Source organism: Microcaecilia unicolor, chromosome 5 (genome assembly GCF_901765095.1).
Source record: "Microcaecilia unicolor chromosome 5, aMicUni1.1, whole genome shotgun sequence".
Taxonomy (NCBI): Eukaryota; Metazoa; Chordata; class Amphibia; order Gymnophiona; family Siphonopidae; genus Microcaecilia; species Microcaecilia unicolor.
In genome coordinates, this window is record NC_044035.1 from 179238041 (window position 1) to 179263467 (window position 25427).

Here is a 25427-nt window from a genome sequence, read left to right on the forward strand (position 1 = left end):
AACTTAGCCAGGTGAGACAGAGGCGTGGTCAGCAGACCAATGCTTCAGCCAAAGCCAGCACCGTGCAGAGACTGTCTGAGCCATACCTTTAGCCGAGGCTCTCAAGACATCATACAGCAAGTCTGCCAAGTAGGCCAAGCCCGATTCCAGGGCCGGCCAATCAGCCCTCAAGGAAGGATCCGAGGGGGAAGCCCGCTGCACAATCGTCAGGCACGCCCTGGCCACATAGGAGGCGCAAACTGAGGTCTGCAAACTTAAAGCAGCCGCCTCGAAGGACGACTTTAAAGCCGCCTCCAATCTTCTGTCTTGGGCGTCCTTTAGGGCCGTGCCACCTTCCACCTTCCATTTTCTTAGTCACCGCAGTGATTAAAGAATCCACGGTAGGCCAAAGAAAGGCCTCCCGTTCACCTTCAGGGAGAGGATAGAGGCGGGACATAGCCCTAGCCACTTTAAGGCTCGCTTCTGGGAAATCCCATTGAGCCGAAATCAAGGTGTGCATGGCTTCATGCACGTGGAAGGTTCTAGGCGGGCGCTTCGTCCCCAGCATAATGGCAGAGCCAGCAGAGGCTGAGGGAGAGACGTCCTCCGGAGAGGAAATCTTCAAAATGCTCATGGCCTGCACTAACAGGTTGGGCAAATCCTCTGAGCGAAAGATCTGCGCTGCAGAGGGGTCATCCGCTCCATTCGAGCGCGAATCCGTCTCCTCCAACGAATCCCCAAGGGACCGTTGGGAGAACTCAGATACGCTGCTCTCATCTACATCAGAGGAGACCGAGTCCTCTAGGGCCTGGAAATCCACCCGAGGGTGTTTGCTTCCGGAGGCCTCAACCCCTTTATCAGACAGGGGAGCGGGGCAGCGTTTTGCATAAGAAAAGCCTGAAGCAGCAGCAAAATGAACTCAGGGGAGAACCCCCCCCAGACTGTGCACTTCTGCAGCCTGGGCCACGGCCCTAGACACACCCTCAACCGGTGCTCACAAGAGCAGGGGAGAAACATGCTGCGCATCCAAAATGGCGTCCGGCGCGAAACTCCGAGGAGCTGCGCGGGAAGAACAGCGCTTAACTTTTGCCGCTTACTTGCCGTCGCCCGAATGAAGGGCGACCATAGCATTAACATCTCCCACCTCGAGGGCGGACCAAGAAGAAGCCGTCCGAGCAGAGTGGCCGGCCAAAATGGAGGGGGCGAGCAGCGGGGGATGGGTGCTTATGGCGGGAAAACCCGCCGCACCGGAGGAAGAATCGGGACACTGACCGGACTCCAAACTGAAGCCCAAAAAAGGAGATTCAGGCTTTGAAACCCCCGCATCCCTGCTAGACGCGCCCACGCGGTCCGGGGAGCGATTCTTCGTGCCCTCGCCCTCCGACGCCATAAGCCACGTGGAGACCGATCGGGGAACCCCCTGCCCGCTACAAAAGGTAAAAATTACCTGCTTCTCGCTCCGAGCTGTAACGAACTGGTGTCCCAGTGAGCAGCTGCAATAAACACTGATATAAACGTTGAAATAAACGCCCTTAAAGGACTTCAACATTTTTTTTTTTTACGGAGCCAGCGGGAGGGGGGAGAAAAGGAGGGACCTGGCACCACCAGGTTTGCACTTGCTCAAAAAGAGCCCTCAACCCCAGGTACTCAACAAAACCTAAGAATTAGGCTTGGAGACCTAGCCAGAGCTGCTGCTGTGTGTGACCACCACATGCTGAGATAGAGAACATACTGAGGAGTTTCCGGCAGCACATGACCATATATAGGCAAAAGGATTGCTCTCTATCTCCACCTGCTGGTAGATGGACACAACCCACCAGTCTATGGATTGATCAGCATGATGATATGGAAGAGCCAGTTACAGTGTATAGTCTTGAAGTCATTGGCAGAGGCATAACAATCTCCAACGGTGCTAACGGCTCACCTGCAAATAAGGCAGAGCTTGCTCCCTGAAAGTGTTTGGCTTTTTTTTTTTTTTTCTTTTGGGGGGGGGGGGGGGGGGGTTAACCCTTCTTATAAAGGCGGGAGATTTTATTCTCTCCTCTGTTTAACCTCAGGGGCAGACATACCAATAACAGGGCAAGAAAGGAAATGGGGAAGGCAGGAAGGGGAAGGACGGGGAGGGACCTGAAGCCACTAGGTGTACCCCAGAGATAAGAAACTATGCTCTCTAGACCCCCCAGCTCAACTGCATCTGAAGAAACAGGCCAGGAACTAGCACCAACAGATAGGGTTACCATACGTCCGGATTTACCCGGACATGTCCTCTTTTTGAGGACATGTCCGGGCGTCAGGAAGGATTTGGCCAGCCTACCCGTTTGTCCGGATTTCTGGACAAACGGGCTGGCTGGCCGCTGGCGGGGGCGTGGCTGGCTAGCGGGGGCGGGACTCCCCTCCCCTTACTCCACTATCCCTGGTGGTCTAGAGGTACCTCTTTGCCTTCGGGGCAGGAAAGAGCCCCCTCTTTCCTGCCCGGAGCGCTGCTGCTAGCTGCCCTGCTGCTGGCTGCCCTGCATACAGTGAGTCCGGCTCTCGGCGTTTCAAAATGGCCACCGAGAGTTGAAGCAGCCTCAGCGAGACTTCAACTCTCGGTGGCCATTTTGAAACGCCGAGAGCCGGACTCACTGTATGCAGGGCAGCTAGCAGCAGCGTTCCGGGCAGGAAAGAGGGGGCTCTTTCCTGCCCCGAAGAGGTACCTCTAGACCAGGGATAGTAGAGTAAGGGGAGGGGAGGTGACGGGGGGGAGCCAAGTGGCAGAATAGTAAGATACTGCTGTTTCTCCGTTTTCACCGGGGATTATATAGAGGTTCTCCTGCTTAGTCTTTGAATTTCTCTCTCATTTTAAACGTGTATCTTTGATATCTTTATGTTTCTCACTGCGCAATAGGAAACACATTTCTGTTTCTTTTTCTCCTGTGTTGCACCATATGCATAGTCTGACTTTTTAGGGAGTTCAGTTTTATCCGCACGTTTCTAGTATTTCTACTCTCTGGTTTCTTCCTTCACCCTCTGGTCTCTCCTTATCCCGTCACAGACCTACCCTTCTCCCGTCTCGCCGGATCTGTCACCCACCGATGACAGGGGGAGGTGAAGGGGTGACAAGGGAGGGGAAAATGCGGCAGGGGGCGGGATGATGTGTGACAAGGGGCGGGACAAAGGCACGAAAGGGGCGGGGTCGAGGGTGTGAAAGTGGGTGGGGCATGGGCGGGGCAAGTGTCTTTTTTTTAGGACAAAAAATGGTAACCCTACCAACAGAGAACTGCACAGGGTATGTCTATCCATCTGCTGAGATAGAGAGAATACCGGAGTGAGGCTACTGCACAGGGGGATATATGGCAGAGCTCTGGCATTCTTTCTATCTCCACCTGCTGATAGATGGATAACTCACAAGTCTCTGGGTTGATCTGTGGGACAACATAGAAAATGATAGCTATTCAACATTCCTAAAACTTAGCAACAGTTTAAACATATTGGTCAGATGAAAAATTCCACACTACTACGGTTTATTATGGCCACTTACATGGGGTCTCCAGATCGTATATGTTTGCAAGCTGTCTGTATAACAGACTCACACGCCTCACTCAGAGCTCGATCAATACGGTAATCTGCACCTGGATCTGTCTCCTGTACCAGAATTTGCAACTGTAACACAATAGGAAAAAAGATAATCATGTGACAAGTCAAAAAGAACATATGTTCTAAAGCACAGGTGGGAAACCTACAGCTCGCTGTTGAATTTTATACAGCTGGCGAGACCATGGAATATATACACAGAAAACAGCACAAACATCATTAACCAGAGTTTTATCATCAGTGGAACTGCTGAAGGACACAACGAGACAAGTCTTGTTTGACAGCATTAGAAAATGTTTAGAAAGACAGCAGTATGCAGTAACAGACCATTGTGATGATAATTTATATTGAGTCATCACATTGAGTTTTATTGGCAATTAATTTTATGATGCATTTGTTAATTTTCTGTGTGTGGCCCTCTAGGAACAATACTGACATTCATGCGGCATTCTGTGTATAAAGCTGCCCATACCTGTTCTAGAACCAATGTGACCTGCAAAATTTAATAGTGGTGTAGCTAGGATTCAACAAGCCACAGGAAGAACAATTTAAAACACCACCATCTCTTCCTAGATAATGGGGCTGTGGAGAGGGGATGTGGCTCCATAGACAGATTGATCAGGTACATAAGTGGGTCAGGCGGTCCCTCAATTATATAACTCAAACGATACAACTCAGAGATATAGAGGGGGATTGTGTGCCTGATTAATACTGCTGTTTACTGGAAACACCAGTTTGTTACAGGTAATGCTGTCACCAGGGTTGTATAGTAACTAAGTAAATGTAACTAGTTAAGAGTAACAATTTTTACTTAAGAACAGTTATTTGTAAAAAAAAAAAAAAAAAAAGTAAAAGAAAATGTGTTACTTTTACCAAGTATTAATTTTAGCAATTTTTACCACTTTTACCTAGTTACTTATGGTGCTTGCAGTTAAAATTAAAAAGTGGCAGAGAGACCTAAATGATGATTCCTCAATAAACCAAATGAAACAACAAAACCTGGAACAGGATTTAGCAAATGCAAACATCATCACACAAACAGTGGATTATCTCATCCTAAATTTTGGTGTTCAGAGAATACAGCCTAAAAGAACAGTAGAGTTGCCTGTGCTTGTTGAACTGGTTATCAGTCTCCAGCCAGGACAATCCATGGAAAAATTTACATTGGCATGACAGTCCACTGGATAGATAGTCTGCTTGTCTTAAGACTGAAGAGTTTCCATACACGTGACATTCTTGCATCAGCTCTTGAATTTATTTGCCAACAGACAAAAAATAGTTAGGAGAACGACAATGATTTCCACTTTGTGTACGTCTTCTCTGTAACTGGACAGCATGACAATGACAACAAAGATGAAGATGTAGGTGATGATTTAGCACTACTACTAAAGCGAATGCTACATACCTGTAGAAGGTATTCTCCGAGGACAGCAGGCTGATTGTTCTCACTGATGGGTGACGTCCATGGCAGCCCCTCCAATCGGAAACTTCACTAGCAAAGGCCTTTGCTAGTCCTCGCGCGCCCATGCGCACCGCGCATGCACGGCCGTCTTCCCGCCCGAACCGGCTCGTGTTCGTCAGTCCCATATGTAGCAAGACAAAGCAAGGGAAGACACAACTCCAAAGGGGAGGCGGGCGGGTTTGTGAGAACGATCAGCCTGCTGTCCTCGGAGAATACCTTCTACAGGTATGTAGCATTCGCTTTCTCCGAGGACAAGCAGGCTGCTTGTTCTCACTGATGGGGTATCCCTAGCCCCCAGGCTCACTCAAAACAACCACCATGGTCAATTGGGCCTCGCAACGGCGAGGACATTACTGAGATTGACCTAAAAATTTACCAACTAACTGAGAGTGCAGCCTGGAACAGAACAAACAGGGCCCTCGGGGGGTGGAGTTGGATCCTAAAGCCCGAACAGGTTGTGAAGCACTGACTGCCCGAACCGACTGTCGCGTCGGGTATCCTGCTGCAGGCAGTAATGAGATGTGAATGTGTGGACAGATGACCACGTCGCAGCTTTGCAAATCTCTTCAATAGTGGCTGACTTCAAGTGGGCTACCGACGCAGCCATGGCTCTAACATTATGAGCCGTGACATGACCCTCAAGAGCCAGCCCAGCCTGGGCGTAAGTGAAGGAAATGCAATCTGCTAGCCAATTGGATATGGTGCGTTTCCCCACAGCCACTCCCCTTCTGTTGGGATCAAAAGAAACAAACAATTGGGCGGACTGTCTGTTGGGCTGTGTCCGCTCCAGATAGAAGGCCAATGCTCTCTTGCAGTCCAATGTGTGCAGCTGATGTTCAGCAGGGCAGGAATGAGGACGGGGAAAGAATGTTGGCAAGACAATTGACTGGTTCAGATGGAACTCCGACACAACCTTTGGCAAGAACTTAGGGTGAGTGCGGAGGACTACTCTGTTATGATGAAATTTGGTGTAAGGGGCCTGGGCTACCAGGGCCTGAAGCTCACTGACTCTACGAGCTGAAGTAACTGCCACCAAGAAAATGACCTTCCAGGTCAAGTACTTCAGATGGCAGGAATTCAGTGGCTCAAAAGGAGGTTTCATCAGCTGGGTGAGAACGACATTGAGATCCCATGACACTGTAGGAGGCTTGACAGGGAGCTTTGACAAAAGCAAACCTCTCATGAAGCGAACAACTAAAGGCTGTCCTGAGATCGGCTTACCTTCCACACGGTAATGGTATGCACTGATTGCACTAAGGTGAACCCTTACAGAGTTGGTCTTGAGACCAGACTCAGACAAGTGCAGAAGGTATTCAAGCAGGGTCTAGGGCCTTGCTGTCACACCAGACGGCAAATCTCCTCCACAGAAAGAAGTAACTCCTTTTAGTGGTATCTTTCCTGGAAGCAAGCAAGATGTGGGAGGCACCCTCTGACAGACCCAAAGAGGCAAAGTCTACGCTCTCAACATCCAGGCCGTGAGAGCCAGGGACCGGAGGTTGGGATGCAGAAGCGCCCCTTCGTCCTGTGTGATGAGGGTCGGAAAACACTCCAATCTCCACAGTTCTTCGGAGGACAACTCCAGAAGAAGAGGGAACCAGATCTGACGCGGCCAAAAAGGAGCAATCAGAATCATGGTGCCTCGGTCTTGCTTGAGTTTCAACAAAGTCTTCCCCACCAGAGGTATGGGAGAATAAGCATACAGCAGACCCTCCCCCCAGTCCAGGAGGAAGGCATCCGATGCCAGTCTGCCTTGGGCCTGAAGCCTGGAACAGAACTGAGGGACCTTGTGGTTGGCTTGAGATGCGAAGAGATCTACCAAGGGGGTGCCCCACGCTTGGAAGATCTGGCGCACCACTCGGGAATTGAGCGACCACTCGTGAGGTTGCATTATCCTGCTCAACCTGTCGGCCAGACTGTTGTTTACGCCTGCCAGATATGTGGCTTGGAGCACCATGCCATGACGGCGAGCCCAGAGCCACATGCTGACGGCTTCCTGACACAGGGGGCGAGATCCGGTGCCCCCCTGCTTGTTGACGTAATACATGGCAACCTGGTTGTCTGTCTGAATTTGGATAATTTGGTGGGACAGCCGATCTCTGAAAGCCTTCAGAGCGTTCCAGATCGCTCGTAACTCCAGAAGATTGATCTGTAGATCGCGTTCCTGGAGGGGCCAGCTTCCTTGGGTGTGAAGCCCATCGACATGAGCTCCCCATCCCAGAAGAGACGCATCCGTGGTCAGCACCTTTTGTGGCTGAGGAATTTGGAAAGGACGCCCCAGAGTCAAATTGGACCAAATCGTCCACCAATACAGGGATTCGAGAAAACTCGTGGACAGGTGGATCACGTCTTCTAGATCCCCAGCAGCCTGAAACCACTGGGAAGCTAGGGTCCATTGAGCAGATCTCATGTGAAGGCGGGCCATGGGAGTCACATGAACTGTGGAGGCCATGTGGCCCAGCAATCACAACATCTGCCGAGCTGTGATCTGCTGGGACGCTCGCACCCGCGAGACGAGGGACAACAAGTTGTTGGCTCTCGTCTCTGGAAGATAGGCGCGAGCCGTCCGAGAATCCAGCAGAGCTCCTATGAATTCGAGTTTCTGCACTGGGAGAAGATGGGACTTTGGATAATTTATCACAAACCCCAGTAGCTCCAGGAGGCGAATAGTCATCTGCATGGACTGCAGGGCTCCTGCCTCGGATGTGTTCTTCACCAGCCAATCGTCGAGATAGGGAACACGTGTACCCCCAGTCTGCGAAGCTGCCGCTGCTACTACAGCCAAGCACTTCGTGAACACTCTGGGCGCAGAGGCGAACCCAAAGGGTAGCACACAGTACTGGAAGTGACGTGTGCCCAGCTGAAATCGCAGATACTGTCTGTGAGCTGGCAGTATCGGGATGTGCGTGTAAGCGTCCTTCAAGTCCAGAGAGCATAGCCAATCGTTTTGCTGAATCATGGGTAGAAGGGTGCCCAGGGAAAGCATCCTGAACTTTTCTTTGACCAGATATTTGTTCAGGGCCCTTAGGTCTAGGATGGGACACATCCCCCCTGTTTTCTTTTCCACAAGGAAGTACCTGGAATAGAATCCCAGCCCTTCTTGCCCGGATGGCACGGGCTCGACCGCATTGGCGCTGAGAAGGGCGGAGAGTTCCTCTGCAAGTACCTGCTTGTGCTGGAAGCTGTAGGATTGAGCTCCCGGTGGACAATTTGGAGGTTTTGAGGCCAAATTGAGGGTGTATCCTTGCCGGACTATTTGGAGAACCCACTGATCGGAGGTTATGAGAGGCCACCTTTGGTGAAAAGCTTTCAACCTCCCCCCGACTGGTAGGTCGCCCGGCACTGATACTTGGATGTCGGCTATGCTCTGCTGGAGCCAGTCAAAAGCTCGTCCCTTGCTTTTGCTGGGGAGCCGATGGGCCTTGCTGAGGCGCACGCTGCTGACGAGAGCGAGCGCGCTGGGGCTTAGCCTGGGCCACAGGCTGTAGAGAAGGAGGATTGTACCTACGCTTGCCAGAAGAGTAGGGAACAGTCTTCCTTCCCCCGAAAAATCTTCTACCTGTAGAGGTAGATGCTGAAGGCTGCCGGCGGGAGAACTTGTCGAATGCGGTGTCCCGCTGGTGGAGCTGCTCTACCACCTGCTCGACCTTCTCTCCAAAAATATTATCCGCACGGCAAGGCGAGTCCACAATCCGCTGCTGGATTCTATTCTCCAGGTCGGAGGCACGCAGCCATGAGAGTCTGCGCATCACCACACCTTGGGCAGCGGCCCTGGACGCAACATCAAAGGTGTCATACACCCCTCTGGCCAGGAATTTTCTGCACGCCTTCAGCTGCCTGACCACCTCCTGAAAAGGCTTGGCTTGCTCAGGGGGGAGCTTGTCCACCAAGCCCGCCAACTGCCGCACATTGTTCCGCATGTGGATGCTCGTGTAGAGCTGGTACGACTGAATTTTGGCCACGAGCATTGAAGAATGGTAGGCCTTCCTCCCAAAGGAGTCTAAGGTTCTAGAGTCTTTGCCCGGGGGCGCCGAAGCATGCTCCCTAGAACTCTTAGCCTTCTTTAGGGCCAAATCCACAACTCCAGAGTCGTGAGGCAACTGAGTGCGCATCAGCTCTGGGTCCCCATGGATCCGGTACTGGGACTCGATCTTCTTGGGAATGTGGGGGTTAGTTAGAGGCTTGGTCCAGTTCACCAGCAATGTCTTTTTTAGGACATGATGCATGGGTACTGTGGACGCTTCCTTAGGTGGAGAAGGATAGTCCAGGAGCTCAAACATTTCAGCCCTGGGCTCGTCCTCCACAACCACCTGGAAGGGGATGGCCGTAGACATCTCCCGGACAAAGGAAGCGAAAGACAGACTCTCGGGAGGAGAAAGCTGTCTTTCAGGAGAGGGAGTGGGATCGGAAGGAAGACCCTCAGACTCCTCGTCAGAGAAATATCTGATGTCTTCTTCCTCTTCCCACGAGGCCTCACCCTCGGTGTCAGACACAAGTTCACGGACCTGTGTCTGCAACCGTGCCCGACTCGACTCCGTGAAGCCACGTCCACGATGGGAGCGTCGAGAGGTAGACTCTCTCGCCCGCATCGGCGAAGCTCCCTCCGCCGACGTAGTCGGGGAGCCTTCCTGGGAGGCGACCGCACGCGGTACCGATGCGGAAGGCCTCACCTTGGGCATGGGGCCAGCCGGCGCCTCGCTCAACGGTACCGGTGGCGCAAGCACCCCCGGTACCGGAGGGGTAGGGCGCAACAGCTCCCCCAGGATCTCTGGGAGAACGGCCCGGAGGCTCTCGTGCAGAGCGGCTGTGGAGAAAGACATCGATGTCGATGCAGGAGTCGATGTCAAAACCTGTTCCGAGCGTGGAGGCTGTTCCAGGCTGTCCAGAGTGGAGCGCATCGACACCTCCTGAACAGAGGGTGAGCGGTCCTCTCGGTGCCGATGCCTACTGGGTGCCGACTCCCTCGGCGACCCAGAGCTCTCGGTGCCGACACGGGAAGGAGACCGGTGACGATGTTTCTTCGATTTCTTGGAGCGAAGCATGTCACCGGAGCTTCCCGGCACCGACGTGGAGGACGTCGAATCCAGCCGTCGCTTCCTCGGGGCCGAGGCCGAAGGAGGTCGGTCTCGGGGAGGCTGTACCGCGGGAGCCCTCAGGGCAGGAGGAGACCCACCCGAAGGCTCACCGCCACCAGCAGGGGAATGGACAGCCCTCACCTGCGCTCCAGACGAAGCACCACCGTCCGACGACATCAGCAAAAGAGGAGGTCTCGATGTCACCGACGCCGACGCAGCCCTCCGATGTCGCCCCGATGCAGAGGGTCGATGCCTCGATACAGTCAGGGGCGAAGATGAAGGTCCGGGCGTTGACGACGTCGATGCACTGGATCCTCCCGGTGCCGATGCCGACGAAGAGCCCGAGAACAAAACGTTCCACTGGGCCAATCTCGCTACCTGAGTCCGCTTTTGTAAAAGGGAACACAGACTACAGGCCTGCGGGCGGTGCCCAGCCCCCAAGCACTGAAGACACGACGCGTGCCTATCAGTGAGCGAGATGACCCGGGCGCACTGGGTGCACTTCTTGAAGCCGCTGGGAGACTTCGATGTCATGGGCGGAAAAATCACGCCGGCGAGATCAAAAGTCGAAAACAAGGGGAAGAAAACTTCGACCCGAGGCCTAAAAGCAGCCTACCCCGACGACGAAAGAAAACTTACCGGTATCGGAAGGAAAAAAGACCGAAGAGTCTCCTTCCACACAGAGTTTTTTTTGGGGGGTTTTTTAACACGAAGTAAGAACGACGCGCGAGGTCGACTTTCCGGGGCGCGACACGGCGAAAACACGACCGTACCGAGCGCGGACAAAAGAAGACTGACGAACACGAGCCGGTTCGGGCGGGAAGACGGCCGCGCATGCGCGGTGCGCATGGGCGCGCGAGGACTAGCAAAGGCCTTTGCTAGTGAAGATTCCGATTGGAGGGGCTGCCGTGGACGTCACCCATCAGTGAGAACAAGCAGCCTGCTTGTCCTCGGAGAATGCAGATAATGACAATGAAGATGATAAAGCATTCCTTGCTATAAGGAAGTGTTTCAGACATATTGCTTTGATCAATACCTGCAGACCCAGTTAAAAGGTGTCAGTAATACTGCGGCCTGGCCTGATTTGAAGGAACTTTTTATCAGATTGAACAATCCACTTCCTGATAGTACAGTTGAACACCTTTATAGCTGTGGTGGATTAAAGAATCACATAAGTGACAGTCATTTTCAACATTTAGTTTTACTAAAAGCAAAGTAAATTGAATTGTGGAGCAATAAAATTGTTGGGCTAAAAATGTTAATAGTTGCATTCACTGTAGTTACAGTACTTTTACTTTTTACTCAAAAAGTATTATATTAGGCAGTAACTTAAGTAAAATTACAATGAAGAACACATAAGTATTAAAATATACATTTATTTTTACATTTACTCAAGTACTTTAACCTAGTACTTTGAACACTGGCTGCCACCACCAAGCAGGATTAAGTAAAACACACAAACAGGTGACTCCCAGGTTCAGGGGTACGATTTGCCAGTGTTGGCTTAGCTCAAACAGTAAAATGAAGTGACGGTAAGAAGCAAGAACCACGCAGCTGCTTTGCATATGCTACTCAGTGAAATGGATTTAAAGATAACCATGGTAACTGCAACAACTGACTCGAGGTGCTCTCTTTACTGGATTACAGATCTGGAAGCTGGGTGCTAGCCAATTTGCCAATGTTTTATTTGGTTACTGAATACCAAGTCCATTGGTGTCACAGATTTTCAGATATTTCAGTTTAAGATAATAAGCAAGAGCACTTTTTACAGTCCAGAAGATAGACATCTCATGTGGATTCTTATTTTAGAACAAAACATAGAAAGCACTATTTCTTCAGCGACAAAGGATTTGACCACCTTGTCTAAGAAGTTTGGATGAGTACATAGAACGATCTTATGATAAAACAGATTGGTTCAGATGACCTAGGCCTGAAATTCACTTATTCTTCTAGCCAAAATAATCACCTTCCAAGCAATATGTTCAAGTGAAGCAGACTCCGCTCGCTTGAATAGCAGCTTCATGAGAAAGATATGAACATTAAGGTCTCATAACACAGGAAACTTCTGAATGATAACTTGATATAAAGAAGTCCCTTCATAAAATGAGAAATTGTGAGAGGAAGTGATGTCACCGGAGTCAATGGCCGCTTAACCGATGGGCTCCTGCACACCCGCGAGCAAAAAAACATATACTCCTCTCCTGCAGCGGCGAAATTGAATAAAAAACAAAGCGGAGCTGCGCGACCGCGAGCGGCATCGAGAAACGGAGATGCAGGCGCGGAGGGAGGTGTTAAACCTGTCCCAATTCGCGTTCAAATCCAGCGCGTCGCAGAAACACATGGCGGGAAGGGATGAGGCGCCCGCTGACACGCACGGCCCACCAGAGGTGCAGTCTGGGGAAGAGCTCTTCAGGACCCAGGATCCCGCCGAGCAGATCGGAGGAAGCTTCCCAGAATTGCGAGAGTGGTTGAGTGAAATCCACTCCAACTTAAAAGCGGTCCGAACGGACCTGGCAGCCCTGGGGGCAGATCTGCGGGGCGAGATAGCAGAACTAGGCCACCGGGTGGAGGAAGTGGAGAACCGCGTGGAGGATCAAGCGGAAGAAATGAACTCCCTGGATTTACAGGTCTCTGACCTCAGGCTGGGACAGCAACAAATTAACGATAAATTAGAAGACCTGGAAAATAGAAGCAGGCGAAGTAATCTGCGCTTCCGGGGCCTGCCGGAGACACCAAACTATCAGGACGCTGAGGCAGTGATCCAGCAGGTGGTCAGTTCATTGCTGTCCACCCCAGAAGCCAAGATGGCCCCGGAGTCAGTTGTTCTGGACAGAGCGCACCAGGTGCTGGGCCCAACGAGAGCTAATGTGCCCAAAGACGTTTGTTTGTTTTAGGGACTTTAAGCTGAAAGAGAGAGTTCTAAAGGCGGCTCGGCAAGCCAATAATTTTAAATGGGATTCGTACAGTATAGAGATCTACGAAGACCTAGCGGCGGCAACTCTCAAACGAAGAGCCGAGCTAAAACCAATGACAGCTAAACTGCGTGAGTTGGGAATCCGATATCAGTGGAGACACCCATTTGCACTAGTCTTCTATAAAGATGGCAAAATGCATCAAGTCCAATCGATGGCGGAAGCACATGCGGCAGTAGTGGAGGGAGAACCGGCAGCAATGCCTGTGGATAGCGGAGCGCGTCGGCCGGCTGGAGGGCTAAGCATGCACCCAAAATGGCAAAGAACGGGCCAGAAGAGGCTACAACGCCAACAATCAACAGGCCGATTGCCATGAGGAGCTGTCGAGGTCAAGGACTGTGTCCTGAACAGAAACAGAAGTGCACGGCAACAATATGAACTTTCAGAGACAATGGTAGAGCCTGAGGAAGGATGGTGAGATAACTGTAAGAAGGAAGTATGAATGGGTGGCTGAGAGCGGGGCATAGAGGGGGAACATAAGGCTCGCCTCGGCTAAAAATAAAAAGCTCATAGGGAGGGGGTATGTTAATAAGCTAATATGTTCATATGTTAATATGTTAAATTGATGTTAATAATAAGGTAATGAAGGGAGTGCAAGAAGGTCACCTACTCTCTGACAAGCACCGACTTAGTTATGGAAGTGGTGCTCAGGATATTTGGGGAGGGAAGGGAAGGGGGGTGATGAGGGGCACAGGAGGCTCAGGGGAGGAGGGGTGGAATGTCTGCAATGCAGGAGGACGGCCCAGCACATAGGTGCAATAATAGATGGTATGATGACCCTTAATTGCGGGACCCTGAATGTATGAGACCTTAATACTCCTCAAAAACGCAACCAGATGTTTCGAGAAATGCTAAACCTAAAAATAGATGTAATATTTGCCCAGGAGACACATCTGAAGCGCAGCCATGAACATCTGGTGCGGCATAGACAGTTCCCCTTGATATATTGCGCCTCGAGTAGGGATAATAAGAAAAAAAGGGGGGTTCTTATAGCGTTATCGGGGACACACCCCTGGGTTATACAGGATACAGTGCGGGACCCCGAGGGGAGATACTTAGTACTGGTGGCAACTTTATATGACATACAATATACCCTGATATGTGTGTACGCACCCAATGAGGGCCAGAAGCTGTTCATAGACGGCCTGGAGCGGGTGATGCAAAATAAAGCGCAGGGTCACCTATTGATAGGGGGGGGATTATAATCTCACACTGGAACCTCGGGTAGACAATTCTGGAGGCTCAGTGGGTTATGCCCAGAGGGATAGAAAGATAATAAGGAGATGGATGGAAAGATGGGGACTAATAGATATATGGAGAGAACTGGATGGGAACGAGAAAGATTACACACACTATTCGCCTAAATATAAGTCCTACTCAAGAATCGACTATTGATTGGGGGATGGAGGCATACGGACTGGAACCCTTGGAGCAAGGATTGAGCCCTGTTCATGGACAGACCATTCAGTGGTGACAGTAGAGATGTCCATGAGGGGGGAAAATAAAGGGAGGAGTTATTGGCAAATGAATAAAGCAATACTATTAGACCCACAAAATATAAAAGAGATTGAAAAAGGCATAGATGATTATATCACCATTAATGACACAGAGGAGGTGCAACCTGTTAGCGTATGGGAGGGTTTAAAGGCGGTGGTAAGGGGACAGCTCATAGCGCTCCAGGCTCATCTAAACAAGACCAAGAAAGAGAAGGACGCCGCGCTGAGGGGTAGGCTGGCGGAGCTGGAGAGAGAACATAAAGCAGACCCGCGGGATGATAAGAAGGTGGGGGAACTACACCAGGTCAGGAGCCAACTTAATGAGATACAAATGGCGGAGATAGCAATTCAGTTGCAACAAGTGCAGCGAGAGCACTTTGAATCTGGCAATAAGGCCAGCAGAACCTTGGCACACAAGCTTAAAAAGCGAGCGCAGCGGAACTATATAGCAGCCATAAAAAACAATGCAGGGGAACACCTTACCAAAACAGAAAGCATTTAGGAAGTGTTTTGGGAATTCTACACCCAATTATATCAGGAAGAACAGGGGGCAATGCCGGAGGAAATGGAAGGGTATCTGGCAGGCTTGGGGCTTCCGAGGATAACAGGGGAGGATATGGATAGGCTCTCAGCAGCAATAACGTTGGAGGAGGTAGAGAGAACAATTGCTGACCTTCCAAATAATAAAGCCCCGGGACCGGACGGGTTCCCAGCGATGTTTTATAAAATCTTTGGCAAAAGAAAAGCACCTATACTGTTGAAGGTACTTTCCTCCTTTGATGTAGCAAGAGAGATGCCCCACTCGTGGAGGTTGGCGGAGGTGGTGCTGATATTAAAACCGGGAAAGGATCCGCTCCATTGTGGCTCTTACAGGCCGATTTCCCTACTGAACACCGATTATAAAATTTTCACAAAAATTCTGGCACATAGGCTGCGGGGGATAATGCCACGCCTCATACATGAAAATCAGGTAGGGTTTATAGAGGGACGCCAAGGATGCAATAATATTAGATGTTTGATGCATGTGATCCAGCAAGTTAGAGATGAAGCGAACCCGGCACTACTGTTGTCGGTAGACGCTGAAAAGGCCTTTGATCGGGTGAACTGGACATTTTTGGTCCAGACCTTGAAACAGCTAGGAATAGGGTAAAGGTTTTTGGCTTGGGTACAATTATTATATACTAATCCACTAGCAACCTTATAAATAAATGGCTCCCAGTCTAGGCCCTTTGAGTTGTATAGGGGTACAAGACAAGGTTGTGCCCTCTCTCCGCTGTTGTTTGCCCTCTCCATAGAGCCCTTGGCTAAGCAGATTAGAGAGCACAAGGGTATCCAGGGAGTGACTAGGGGGAAACGCAAGCATAAATTGATGCTTTTTGCTGATGATATACTGCTGACGCTAACTAATCCAAACCGGTCCCTGCATCGGGTGATGGATGTGTTCTTGCGATTTGGCCACATGTCCGGCTTCAAAATTAATATCACAAAGTCGGAGATACTTAATCTTACAGTGGCCCCGCCTGAGTGCAGAGCGATACAGGCAGCATTCCCGTTTGTGTGGGCACCGAAATCTATACGCTATCTAGGAGTACAGATCACCCCTAGAGTCGAGAGCCTATTCAAAGCTAATCACCCACAGAAAGTTAAGGAACTTTTTAAGGAACTTGACCATTGGGAGGGTTTAAATATATCCTGGACAGGGAGAATCAATGCGATAAAAATGTTACTGTTGCCAAAACTGCTGTATCTCTTTCTGGCTCTGCTGCTGCCGATCCCGCAGACCTTCTTCCAGCAGCTTAATCGGAGAATGTTTGCATACATATGGAGGAAGAGACCACCGAGAGTGCGTAGGCCCATGATGTACCAAAAACCAGCAGAGGGAGGAATGGGAGTCCCAAACTTTCATCTATATTACCAGGCCGCCCAGCTACGGGTCTTGGCCGAGTGGGCGTCTAGAGGCTCAAAGAAATGGTTGCACTGGGAAAAGCCATGGATGGGCACTCGATTTTTGGGACATATACTTTGGGGGCCGAGAGAACTCGCCTTAGATATGGCGAGGAGAATCCCAGTGGGCATGAACCATTTGATATATACTTGGCTACAAATAAGAAAAAAGATCTTCCCGGAGAGGAAATATTTTCTGCAGATGGCTATATGCAATGCTCCGGGATTCCCACTGGGGGAGTGGGAAAAAGTATACCAGATCTGGGCCCATAAGGGATTGTATATGCTAGGCCAAATGTGGGACGACGGAAGAGTAAAGGGGTTCGAGGAATTGCAGGAGGAATTTGATCTTGTGGATAGAGATATGGTTTACTACCACTGTTTAAAGAATTTCATTAAGAGGAGGGCACGAGAGGAGTTAGAATTGGCAAAAACGGGCCTGGAACGGGCTTTAAGAGGGGGAGGAGGGAAGGGGAGCATAACGAGAATCTACAGGGCCTTACTATAGATGTACACCCCACAGGGTCACTACACAAGTAGGTGGGAAAATGCACTACAAAAAACTTTTATGAGTGATTGGTGGACGAGCAGCTATAGATTCCTGTTGAGGCCGTCCACTGCCCAGCCAATGATGGAAAACGGATATAAAATCCTGTACTGGTGGTACTACACCCCAGAGAAATTAAATAAGATTTACCCAAAGGTTTCAGCAGAATGCTGGAGAGAGTGTGGGAGGCGGGGTACATTTATGCATGTATGGTGGGAATGCCCAAAAGTGCAGCTGTTCTGGGCCCAGGTAGTTGAGGTGGTAAATGCACTAGGCAAGGGGACATATCCTTGTCAAGCAGAATACTACTACTACTACTTAACATTTCTAGAGCGCTACTAGGGTTACGCAGCGCTGTACTGTTTGCTACATGCGCGGCCTAAAGAATCCCGAGTCTCAGACCACAAATTGGCCATCCAGATATTTGTAGTGGCCAAACTGATGCTGGCACGGGCCTGGAAGCGGCTGCAGGCACCGCCATTGCACTGGGTGGGACAAAGTGAACCACATATATCAGATGTCTAAGCTAACAGCCTTGAGAAAAGGATATATCCAGGTATTTCAGAAAATATGGGCACCTTATGAGGAAAAAAAGAGACATGTTGTGGACGTTACCAGGGGGAGGGGAAGGGGGAGTACTGGGGTAGAAAGGGTAGTATGTTATACTGTGGAAAAATCTGTTGTAATGCATAAGAGATGAAGATATGCTAGGTTAGCTGGTAAATGTGTGATGCTGATGTTTGTAAGATTGAGCATTTGGTATAAAATTGTAAATGAAGTTTGAAAAAAAAAATAAAATGAGAAATTATTAGACATTGTCAAACTGGGGCCCATCAACGGAGACCCGATATATTGAAAATGCACCACGATGTACTCTGAAAAATGGTATTTGGAGGACACGGAATGGGCTAAACACTTAACACTAGTTACACCTAGAATAGGCTTTTGTTACCATAATCAAGATATTTCATATGGGCGCTAGCAAACCCAGAGCAGATGCTAAATGCTATTCAATTTCCATGCTATCAGGGCTAGCAATTCTAAAGTTACATGCAGGAGGGAGCTCCTGTTCTGCTTTACCAGCAATACAAATATTCAAAGCCAGCAAGAAGTATTGAGAGTCTTTTGATAAGGGGTATCAGTTCTAATGAGGACAGTACAACACTATAAAAGTCACTTTGCTGGATCTCTTGAAACTTGTGTAGTGATTTTGCTATGAGATTGGGGGTTGGAGGATAAAGGGAAGAAAATACAGAAGAGGACCCAAGTCAAGGTTGTGGCCAGTGTATCCCTCACACTGAACATAAAGGTTGTTTTGCTTAGTATTTGCCAGCAAATAAGTGTATATTATGAGTTTCCCCAGCTATCTCCCTGAGAATGCCGTACTGGGTGTCGCCACCAGTCTCTCCTACTTATATAGTCAGACACCAACATGAGTGTTTAATGCACACTAACCCTGATCCTACCGAGCAAAGTTCTGATTAGATCTTACACGGTATTGTGAAGTCATTATAGCAATTCCAGAGATACTTTACAGCCAATACTTTAGGAGTTTGTTACTTTACCAATGGTAATAAGGATTAAAATGTTATTTTCATGTGTTGAGTTTTCTTGTACGGACAGCAGCTAGTTCCCCTTTCAGGGACCAAACAAAAAACATCCTTATTAAAAAGAACTAAAAATTATTTTAATTTTCAGCTGTAACAACGTCTATAAGAAGAAGGAAGGCTCAATATACTGCTTCACATGTTCTAAGGGCAAGTCTGGAGGACAATGACAATTCTGATTTTGAGCCTTCAGATATCTCTGATAAGATTGATTATATCTCAGAACAGTCAGATCAGAGTGACAGAATCCGTCCAACATGATTTAGATAAGATTGATTATCAATGTTTGACTAGCAAATTATCAACCAATTGATAAATCTTGCAAGAGGAAGAGGTGGTGAACAGACTCATGGTACTTGTGATATGTGATATGGCAGGGGTCATGGTCAGTACAACTATTAGTTCTGTAGTTACACCTAAACAAGAAACGAAGAAACGAACACCAGATATACCAGATGGACAAAACGGCACAGAGTGACATAAAAATGTACCAAATACAGGTAGATGCAGTCTGTTGGCCAGGATATTGTTTTTGCCCAACAGATAAGTAGCTCGAAGGAACTTGCCATGCTGGCGAGCCGAATGCAACATCCAGATGGGCCTCCTGAGAGACGGCGTGATCCGGTGCCCTGCTGCTTGTTGGTGTAATACACTGCAACCCGATTCCATGTTTGGATGAGCAAAATTTGATGAGATAACCGATTTCTGAAAGCCTTTAAAGAGTTCCAGTTTGCTCAGAGCTCCTGGAGATTGCTCTCTTAATGGGATGACGTACTGGACATATTCTGCAAGCACCTTAGGTACCTCTAAATTGTTGACTTATTTCATAGACACAGGGTGAGAAATAGACAAAGAACAGGAGAAAAATCTTTCAGAAAACACACGGTTAAACAATCTTGGTTACTAGTGAAAAACATGGGTCCACAAAGTCAAAACTACAAGTCACACAAATAACGTGATGAAGGCTGAAAGAATAGAACTTCCAAAAATTGTAAAAAGGAGACTAAGAGGGAAGAGAAAAACCTTCAATAAAAGAGAATGAGATGAACAACAAAGACAGGTGGTTGAAAGTGGCAGGGATCTGATGGGACTTCCTCCTCCAGAGGAAAAAGATTTTAAGAAACATCAGGTATAATGACAAAGAAGAAAACACCTGTGGATGCTCAAAAGCTTTCCCAGAAAATTCTGTAAGATAAATCTGCATACCAACACATAAAAAAGTAATGGGAATGATCCACTTAGCTCACTGTACATGCTTGTCTTCAGAGACAATCTTAGATATAAGATGTAAACTTCCAAATAAAGATTACCATTTAACATTAAAAAAAAAGCCTCTATCATGCTGAAAAAAAAAAAAAAAAAAAAAAAAAAGACTATGAATTACTATAATGTTCACAAATTACTTCTCCCCTCTGACATTTTTTCCCATCATTCTTAAAGACAGCACTTACTGCTTTCTGGCAGTTGGCTCCTACATTGCCTCTCTCTCCACGCACCACTTTCATTAGACAGTGCAATGTGCGGCCCTTGCGATGAAGTCCTGAGCAGTGGTGCTCAATTTCACCTCGACAATTTAGGATTATCTCAGGGCTGAGGGAGAAGTCCTCCATCAGCATCCGCCGGTAATCCAGCATTTCTGCTTGGCATTCACTGCTCACTTGTCGACCTACGTCAAAAGACACAAGACCAGAAGCAAAGGATTAACAGCAAAACAGAACACATTACAATCAAAGCAGGCTTGAATTACAGAAATGCTTTCCACCCATTCAGTTCCAGTGTGACAGAGCTCAAAGTTACACCTGATTCAAGGCAGCCACTGCCATCTTAATAACATGGAAAGTCCTCTGGAAAGAAATAATGGAAGCAAAAACTGTGCTGGAAATCAAAAAGGAGTGGGATATACACAGTGATCTCTAACTGGCAAGAGGATGAAAACCAAGCATACAGTACTTCAATTTACAACAGCTGTGAAATGACTTTTGCACTTCTAAGAAAACATGGAGGAAGTAGATTGCATAGCATGGCAGTTACCAATCTAGCCACTTTGCTGTGCAGTGGATGGACCATATAATCAAAATACATACCTGTAGCAGGTATTCTGAGGACAGCAGGCTGAATATTCTCACAGATGGGTCATCATCCGCGACAGCCCAGGAGACCGGAACAATATAGAAAAATCTCGAAGTCTTGGGAACGCTCCATCGCTGGGCCAAGCGCACTGCGCATGCGCGAACGGCTTCCCGCCCGCGACGCATGTCCCCTTCAGTTATATAAAAAGCAAAATAGAAAACTGGAACAACTCCAAGGAGAGGAGGGAGGGATTGTGAGAATATTCAGCCTGCTGTCCTCGGAGAATACCTGCTACAGGTATGTATCCTAATTTTCTCCGAGGACAAGCAGGCTGAATATTATCACAGATGGGGTATCTCTAGCCCCCAGGCTTACTCAAAACAAAGAACATTGGTCAATTGGGCCTCGCAACAGCGAGGACATAACATAGATTGACCTAAAAAGAAAACACAACTAAGTGAGAGTGCAGCCTAGAACAGAACAGAAATGGGCCTAGGAGGGTGCAATTGGATTCTAAACCCCCGAACAAATTCTGCAGCACCGACTGCCCAAACCGACTGTTATGTCGGGTATCCTGCTGAAGGCAGTAGTGAGATGTGAATGTGTGGACTGATGACCACGTTGCAGCCTTGCAAATCTCTTCAATAGAGGCTGACTTTAAGTGAGCCACTGACGCAGCCATGGCTCTAACATTGTGAGCCGTGACATGGCCCTCCAGAGTCAGCCCACCTTGGGCATAAGTGAAGGAAATGCAATCTGCTAGCCAATTAGACAGAGATGGTGCATTTTCCGATGGCGACTCCCCTCCTGTTGGGATTAAAAGAAACTAACAGCTGGGCGGTCTTATAGGGCTTTGTCCGCTCCACGTAAAAGGCCAAAGCTCTCTTGTAGTCCAAGGTGTGCAACTTGTCTTCAGCAGGGCGGGTATGAGGATGGGAAAAAAATGTTGGCAAGACAATTGACTGGTTCAGAACTTAGGGTGAGTGCGGAGGACTACTCTGTTATGATGAAACTTGATATAAGGTACATGCACCACCAGGGCTTGAAGCTCACTAACTCTGCGAGCTGAAGTAACAACCACCAAGAAAATGAACTTCCAGGTCAAGTACTTCAGATGGCAAGAATTCAGTGGCTCAAAAGGAGCTTTCATCAGCTGGGTGAGAACGACACTGAGATCCCATGACACTGGTGAAGGTTTGACTGGGGGCATTGACAAAAGCAAACCTCTCATGAAGCGAATAACTAAAGGCTGTCCAGAGATAGGCTGACCTTCTACACGTTGATAAGCACTGACTGCATTAAGGTGAACCCTTACGGAGTTGGTCTTAAGACCAGACTCTGATAGGTGTAGAAAGTATTCAAGCAGGGTCCATGTAGGACAAGAAAAAGGATCTAGGGCTCTGCTGTCACACCAGAAGGCAAACCTCCTCCATTTGAAAGAGTAACACTTCTTCATGGAATCTTTCCTGGAAGCAAGACTCGGGAGACACCCTCTGAAAGGCCCAAGAAAGCAACTTCTAAGCTCTCAACATCCAGGCCGTAAGAGCCAGAGACTGGAGGTTGGGGTGTAGAAGCGACCCCTCGTTCTGGGTGATGAGGGTTGGAAAACATTCCAATCTCCAAGAAGAGGGAACCATATCTGACGGGGCCAAAAAGGTGCAATCAGAATCATGGTTCCAAGGTCTTGCTTGAGTTTTAGCAGAGAGTCTTCCCTATTAGAGATATGGGAGGATACGCATACAGCAGGCCTGTCCCCCAATGAAGGAGAAAAGCATCCGACGCTAGTCTATCGTGGGCCTGAAGTCTGGAACAGAATTGAGGTACTTTGTGATTGATCTGAGTGGCAAAAAGATCCACCGAGAGGGTGCCCCACTCTCGAAAGATCTGATGAACTACATTGATGTTCAGAGACCACTCGTTGAGGTTGCATAATCCTGCTCAACCTGTCGGCCAGACTGTTTTTTACGCCTGCCAGATACATGGCCTGGAGAAGCATGCCATAATGGTGTGCCCATTGCCACATCCTGACGGCTTCCTGACACAGAAGGCGAGATCCGGTGTCCACCTGCTTGTTGGTGTAATACATAGCAATCTGATTGCCTGTCTGAATTAAAATGATTTGGTTGGACAGCTGATCTCTGAAAGCCTTGAGAGTGTTCCAGATTGCTCGTAATTCCAGGAGGTTGATCTGAAGATCTTTTTCCTGAAAGGACCAAGCTCCTTGAGTGTGAAGTCCATCTACATGAGTTCCCCACCCCAGGAGGGATGCATCCATCGTCAGCACTTTTTGTGGATGAGGAATTTGGAATGGATGTCCCAAGGTCAAATTGGATCGAATGGTCCACCAGTGAAGGGATCTGCAAACCTCGGTGGAGAGATGGATTACATCCTCTAGATCCCCTATGGCTTGGCACCACTGGGAAGCTAGGGTCCACTGAGCTGATCTCATATGTAGGTGTGCCATGGGAGTCACATGAACTGTGGAGGCCATGGGGCTCATTTTAAAAGCACTTAGCCTTACAAAGTTCCATAGTAACCATGGACACGAGGGCCAGGAGATTGTCTGCCCTTGCCTGGGGAAAATAAGCTTGAGACGTCCGTGTGTCCAACAGAGCTCCAATGAACTCCAATTTCTGTATTGGGACAAGGTGGGAGTTGGGATAATTGATTACAAACCCCAGTAGCTCCAGCAGTCAAATAGTCATCCGCATGAACTGTAGAGCCCCTGCCTCCGAGATGCTCTTCACCAGCCAATCGTTGAGATAAGGGAACACATGCACTCCCAAGTCTGCGTAGTGATGCTGCGACAACTGCCAAGCACTTTGTGAAGATCCTGGGCACAGAAGAAAGGCAAAAGGGTAGCACGCAGTACTGAAAGTGCAGAGTTCCCAGGCGAAATCGAAGATACTTCCTGTGAGCTGGGAGTATCGAGATGTGGGCATAGGCATCCTTTAAGTCCAGAGAGCATAGCCAATCGTTTTCCTGAATCATGGGAAGATGGGTGCCCAGGGAAACCATCCTGAACTTTTCTCGGACTATGAATTTGTTCAGGGCCCTTAGGTCTAGGATGGGACGCATTCCCCCCCCCCCCCCCCCCCCCCCCCCCCGTTTTCTTTTGCACAAGGAAGTACCTGGAATAGAATCCCAGCCCTTCTTCCCCTGGTGGAACGGGTTCGACCGCATTGGTCTTTAGAAGGGCGGAGAGTTCCTCTGCAAGTACCTGCTTGTGCTGGGAGCTGAAGGACTGAGCTCCCGGTTTGCAATTTGGAGACTTGGATACCAGATTTAGAGTGTATCCTAAGCGGACTACTTGAAGAACCCACCTGTTGGAGGTTATAAGAGGCCACCGGCACGGACACTTTTACTGAGGCTATGCTGCAGTGGAGCCAGTCAAAGGCCCGTCCCTTGCTTTTGCTGGGGAGCCCTAGGGGCCTTAGGCACATGGCATTGACGGGAACGCACGTGCTTGGACTGAGCCTGAACCGGCTGCCAAGAAGCAGGAGTGTACCTATGCCTATCATAGGAATAGGGAGCACTCTTCGTCCCTCCAAAAAACCTCCTGGATGAGGAGGTGGTAGCAGAAGACGCCCGGCGGGAGAGAGAATCCATAGCATCATGGTGCTTTTTGATCTGATCAACCATGTCCTCTACCTTCTCTCCAAAAAGATTAGCCCCCCCCCCCCCCAACAAAGAGGGTGAGCGGATCTCCCGGCGCCAACGCTTCTCAGGTGCTGACTCCTTTGGCTCCCTGGAGCTCTTGGTACCGTGCATGGAAGGAGATCGATGATGGTGCTTCTTAGCCTTCGTTCGACACCCGTCATCGAGACTCCTCGGTACCGAAGAGGAGGACGTGGAATCCTCACGCCTCCTCGGGGCCGGGTCCGATGAAGGTCAGTCCCGGGGGGGCCTGCATAGCAGGAGGCCTCGAGATAGTTGGAGACCCACTCGATGCCTCACTGCTCCCAGCACGATGCGGTGGTTCAGCAGCCGTTACCTGCGCTCTCAATGTCACTGCTTCGCTCGACACCGACGTCGATGCCGCCGACCTCGGTACCGATGTCGATGCAGACGTCGAAGGTCCAGACCGATCATTAAAGAGTTTCTCACGTTGAGCCTCCTGAGCCACTTGGGTCCGTTTCTTCATCAATTTACACAGCTTACAAGCAGATGGTCGAGCCCCAAGGCACTGAAGACACCACGCGTGGGGGTCGGTACTCGAGATAGTCCGGTTGCAGCGTGTACAGCACTTGAAGTAGCATCTCTAGAGCTGGGTGCCACTCTGCTGGTAATAAGATGATTATAGAAGCTAAAAGTTAACTGCTTTTTTGCGCCTTATGTGTGGGACAAATATAGTCTGATTTAGAATGATTTCTTCTCTGTTGTTCACTGCCTTTTGAAAGGTAAGTAATTTAAGTTTAAAGCTTCTCTAAAAGGGACAATCTATTGTGCCTTCCTCGCTAATGGTTGAGCAAGCAGAGGGACTTGTTCCCCCACCCCACCACTCCACCCCGGGAGAACTTTGATTTTTAATTCTTAGTCTATTAGATTGTAAGCTCTTTGAGCAGGGACTGTCTTTCTTCTATGTTTGTGCAGTGCTGCGTATGCCTTGTAGCGCTATAGAAATGCTAAATAGTAGTAGTAGTAAGTCGCTGGGAGTCTTCGATGACATGGGCGGAAAAACAGCGGCTGCGAAATTAAAAGGCTC

General features: G+C 49.1%; 1 protein-coding gene across 1 annotated transcript in view; it reads right to left on the reverse strand.

The window, feature by feature from the left end:
• GLG1 (golgi glycoprotein 1) overlaps positions 1-25427 on the reverse strand; it is a 435835-nt gene that overhangs the window by 315188 nt on the left and 95220 nt on the right. The window contains 2 exon segments of the mRNA XM_030203623.1: positions 3500-3621; positions 20104-20318. Coding sequence (XP_030059483.1) covers positions 3500-3621; positions 20104-20318 — 337 coding nt within the window.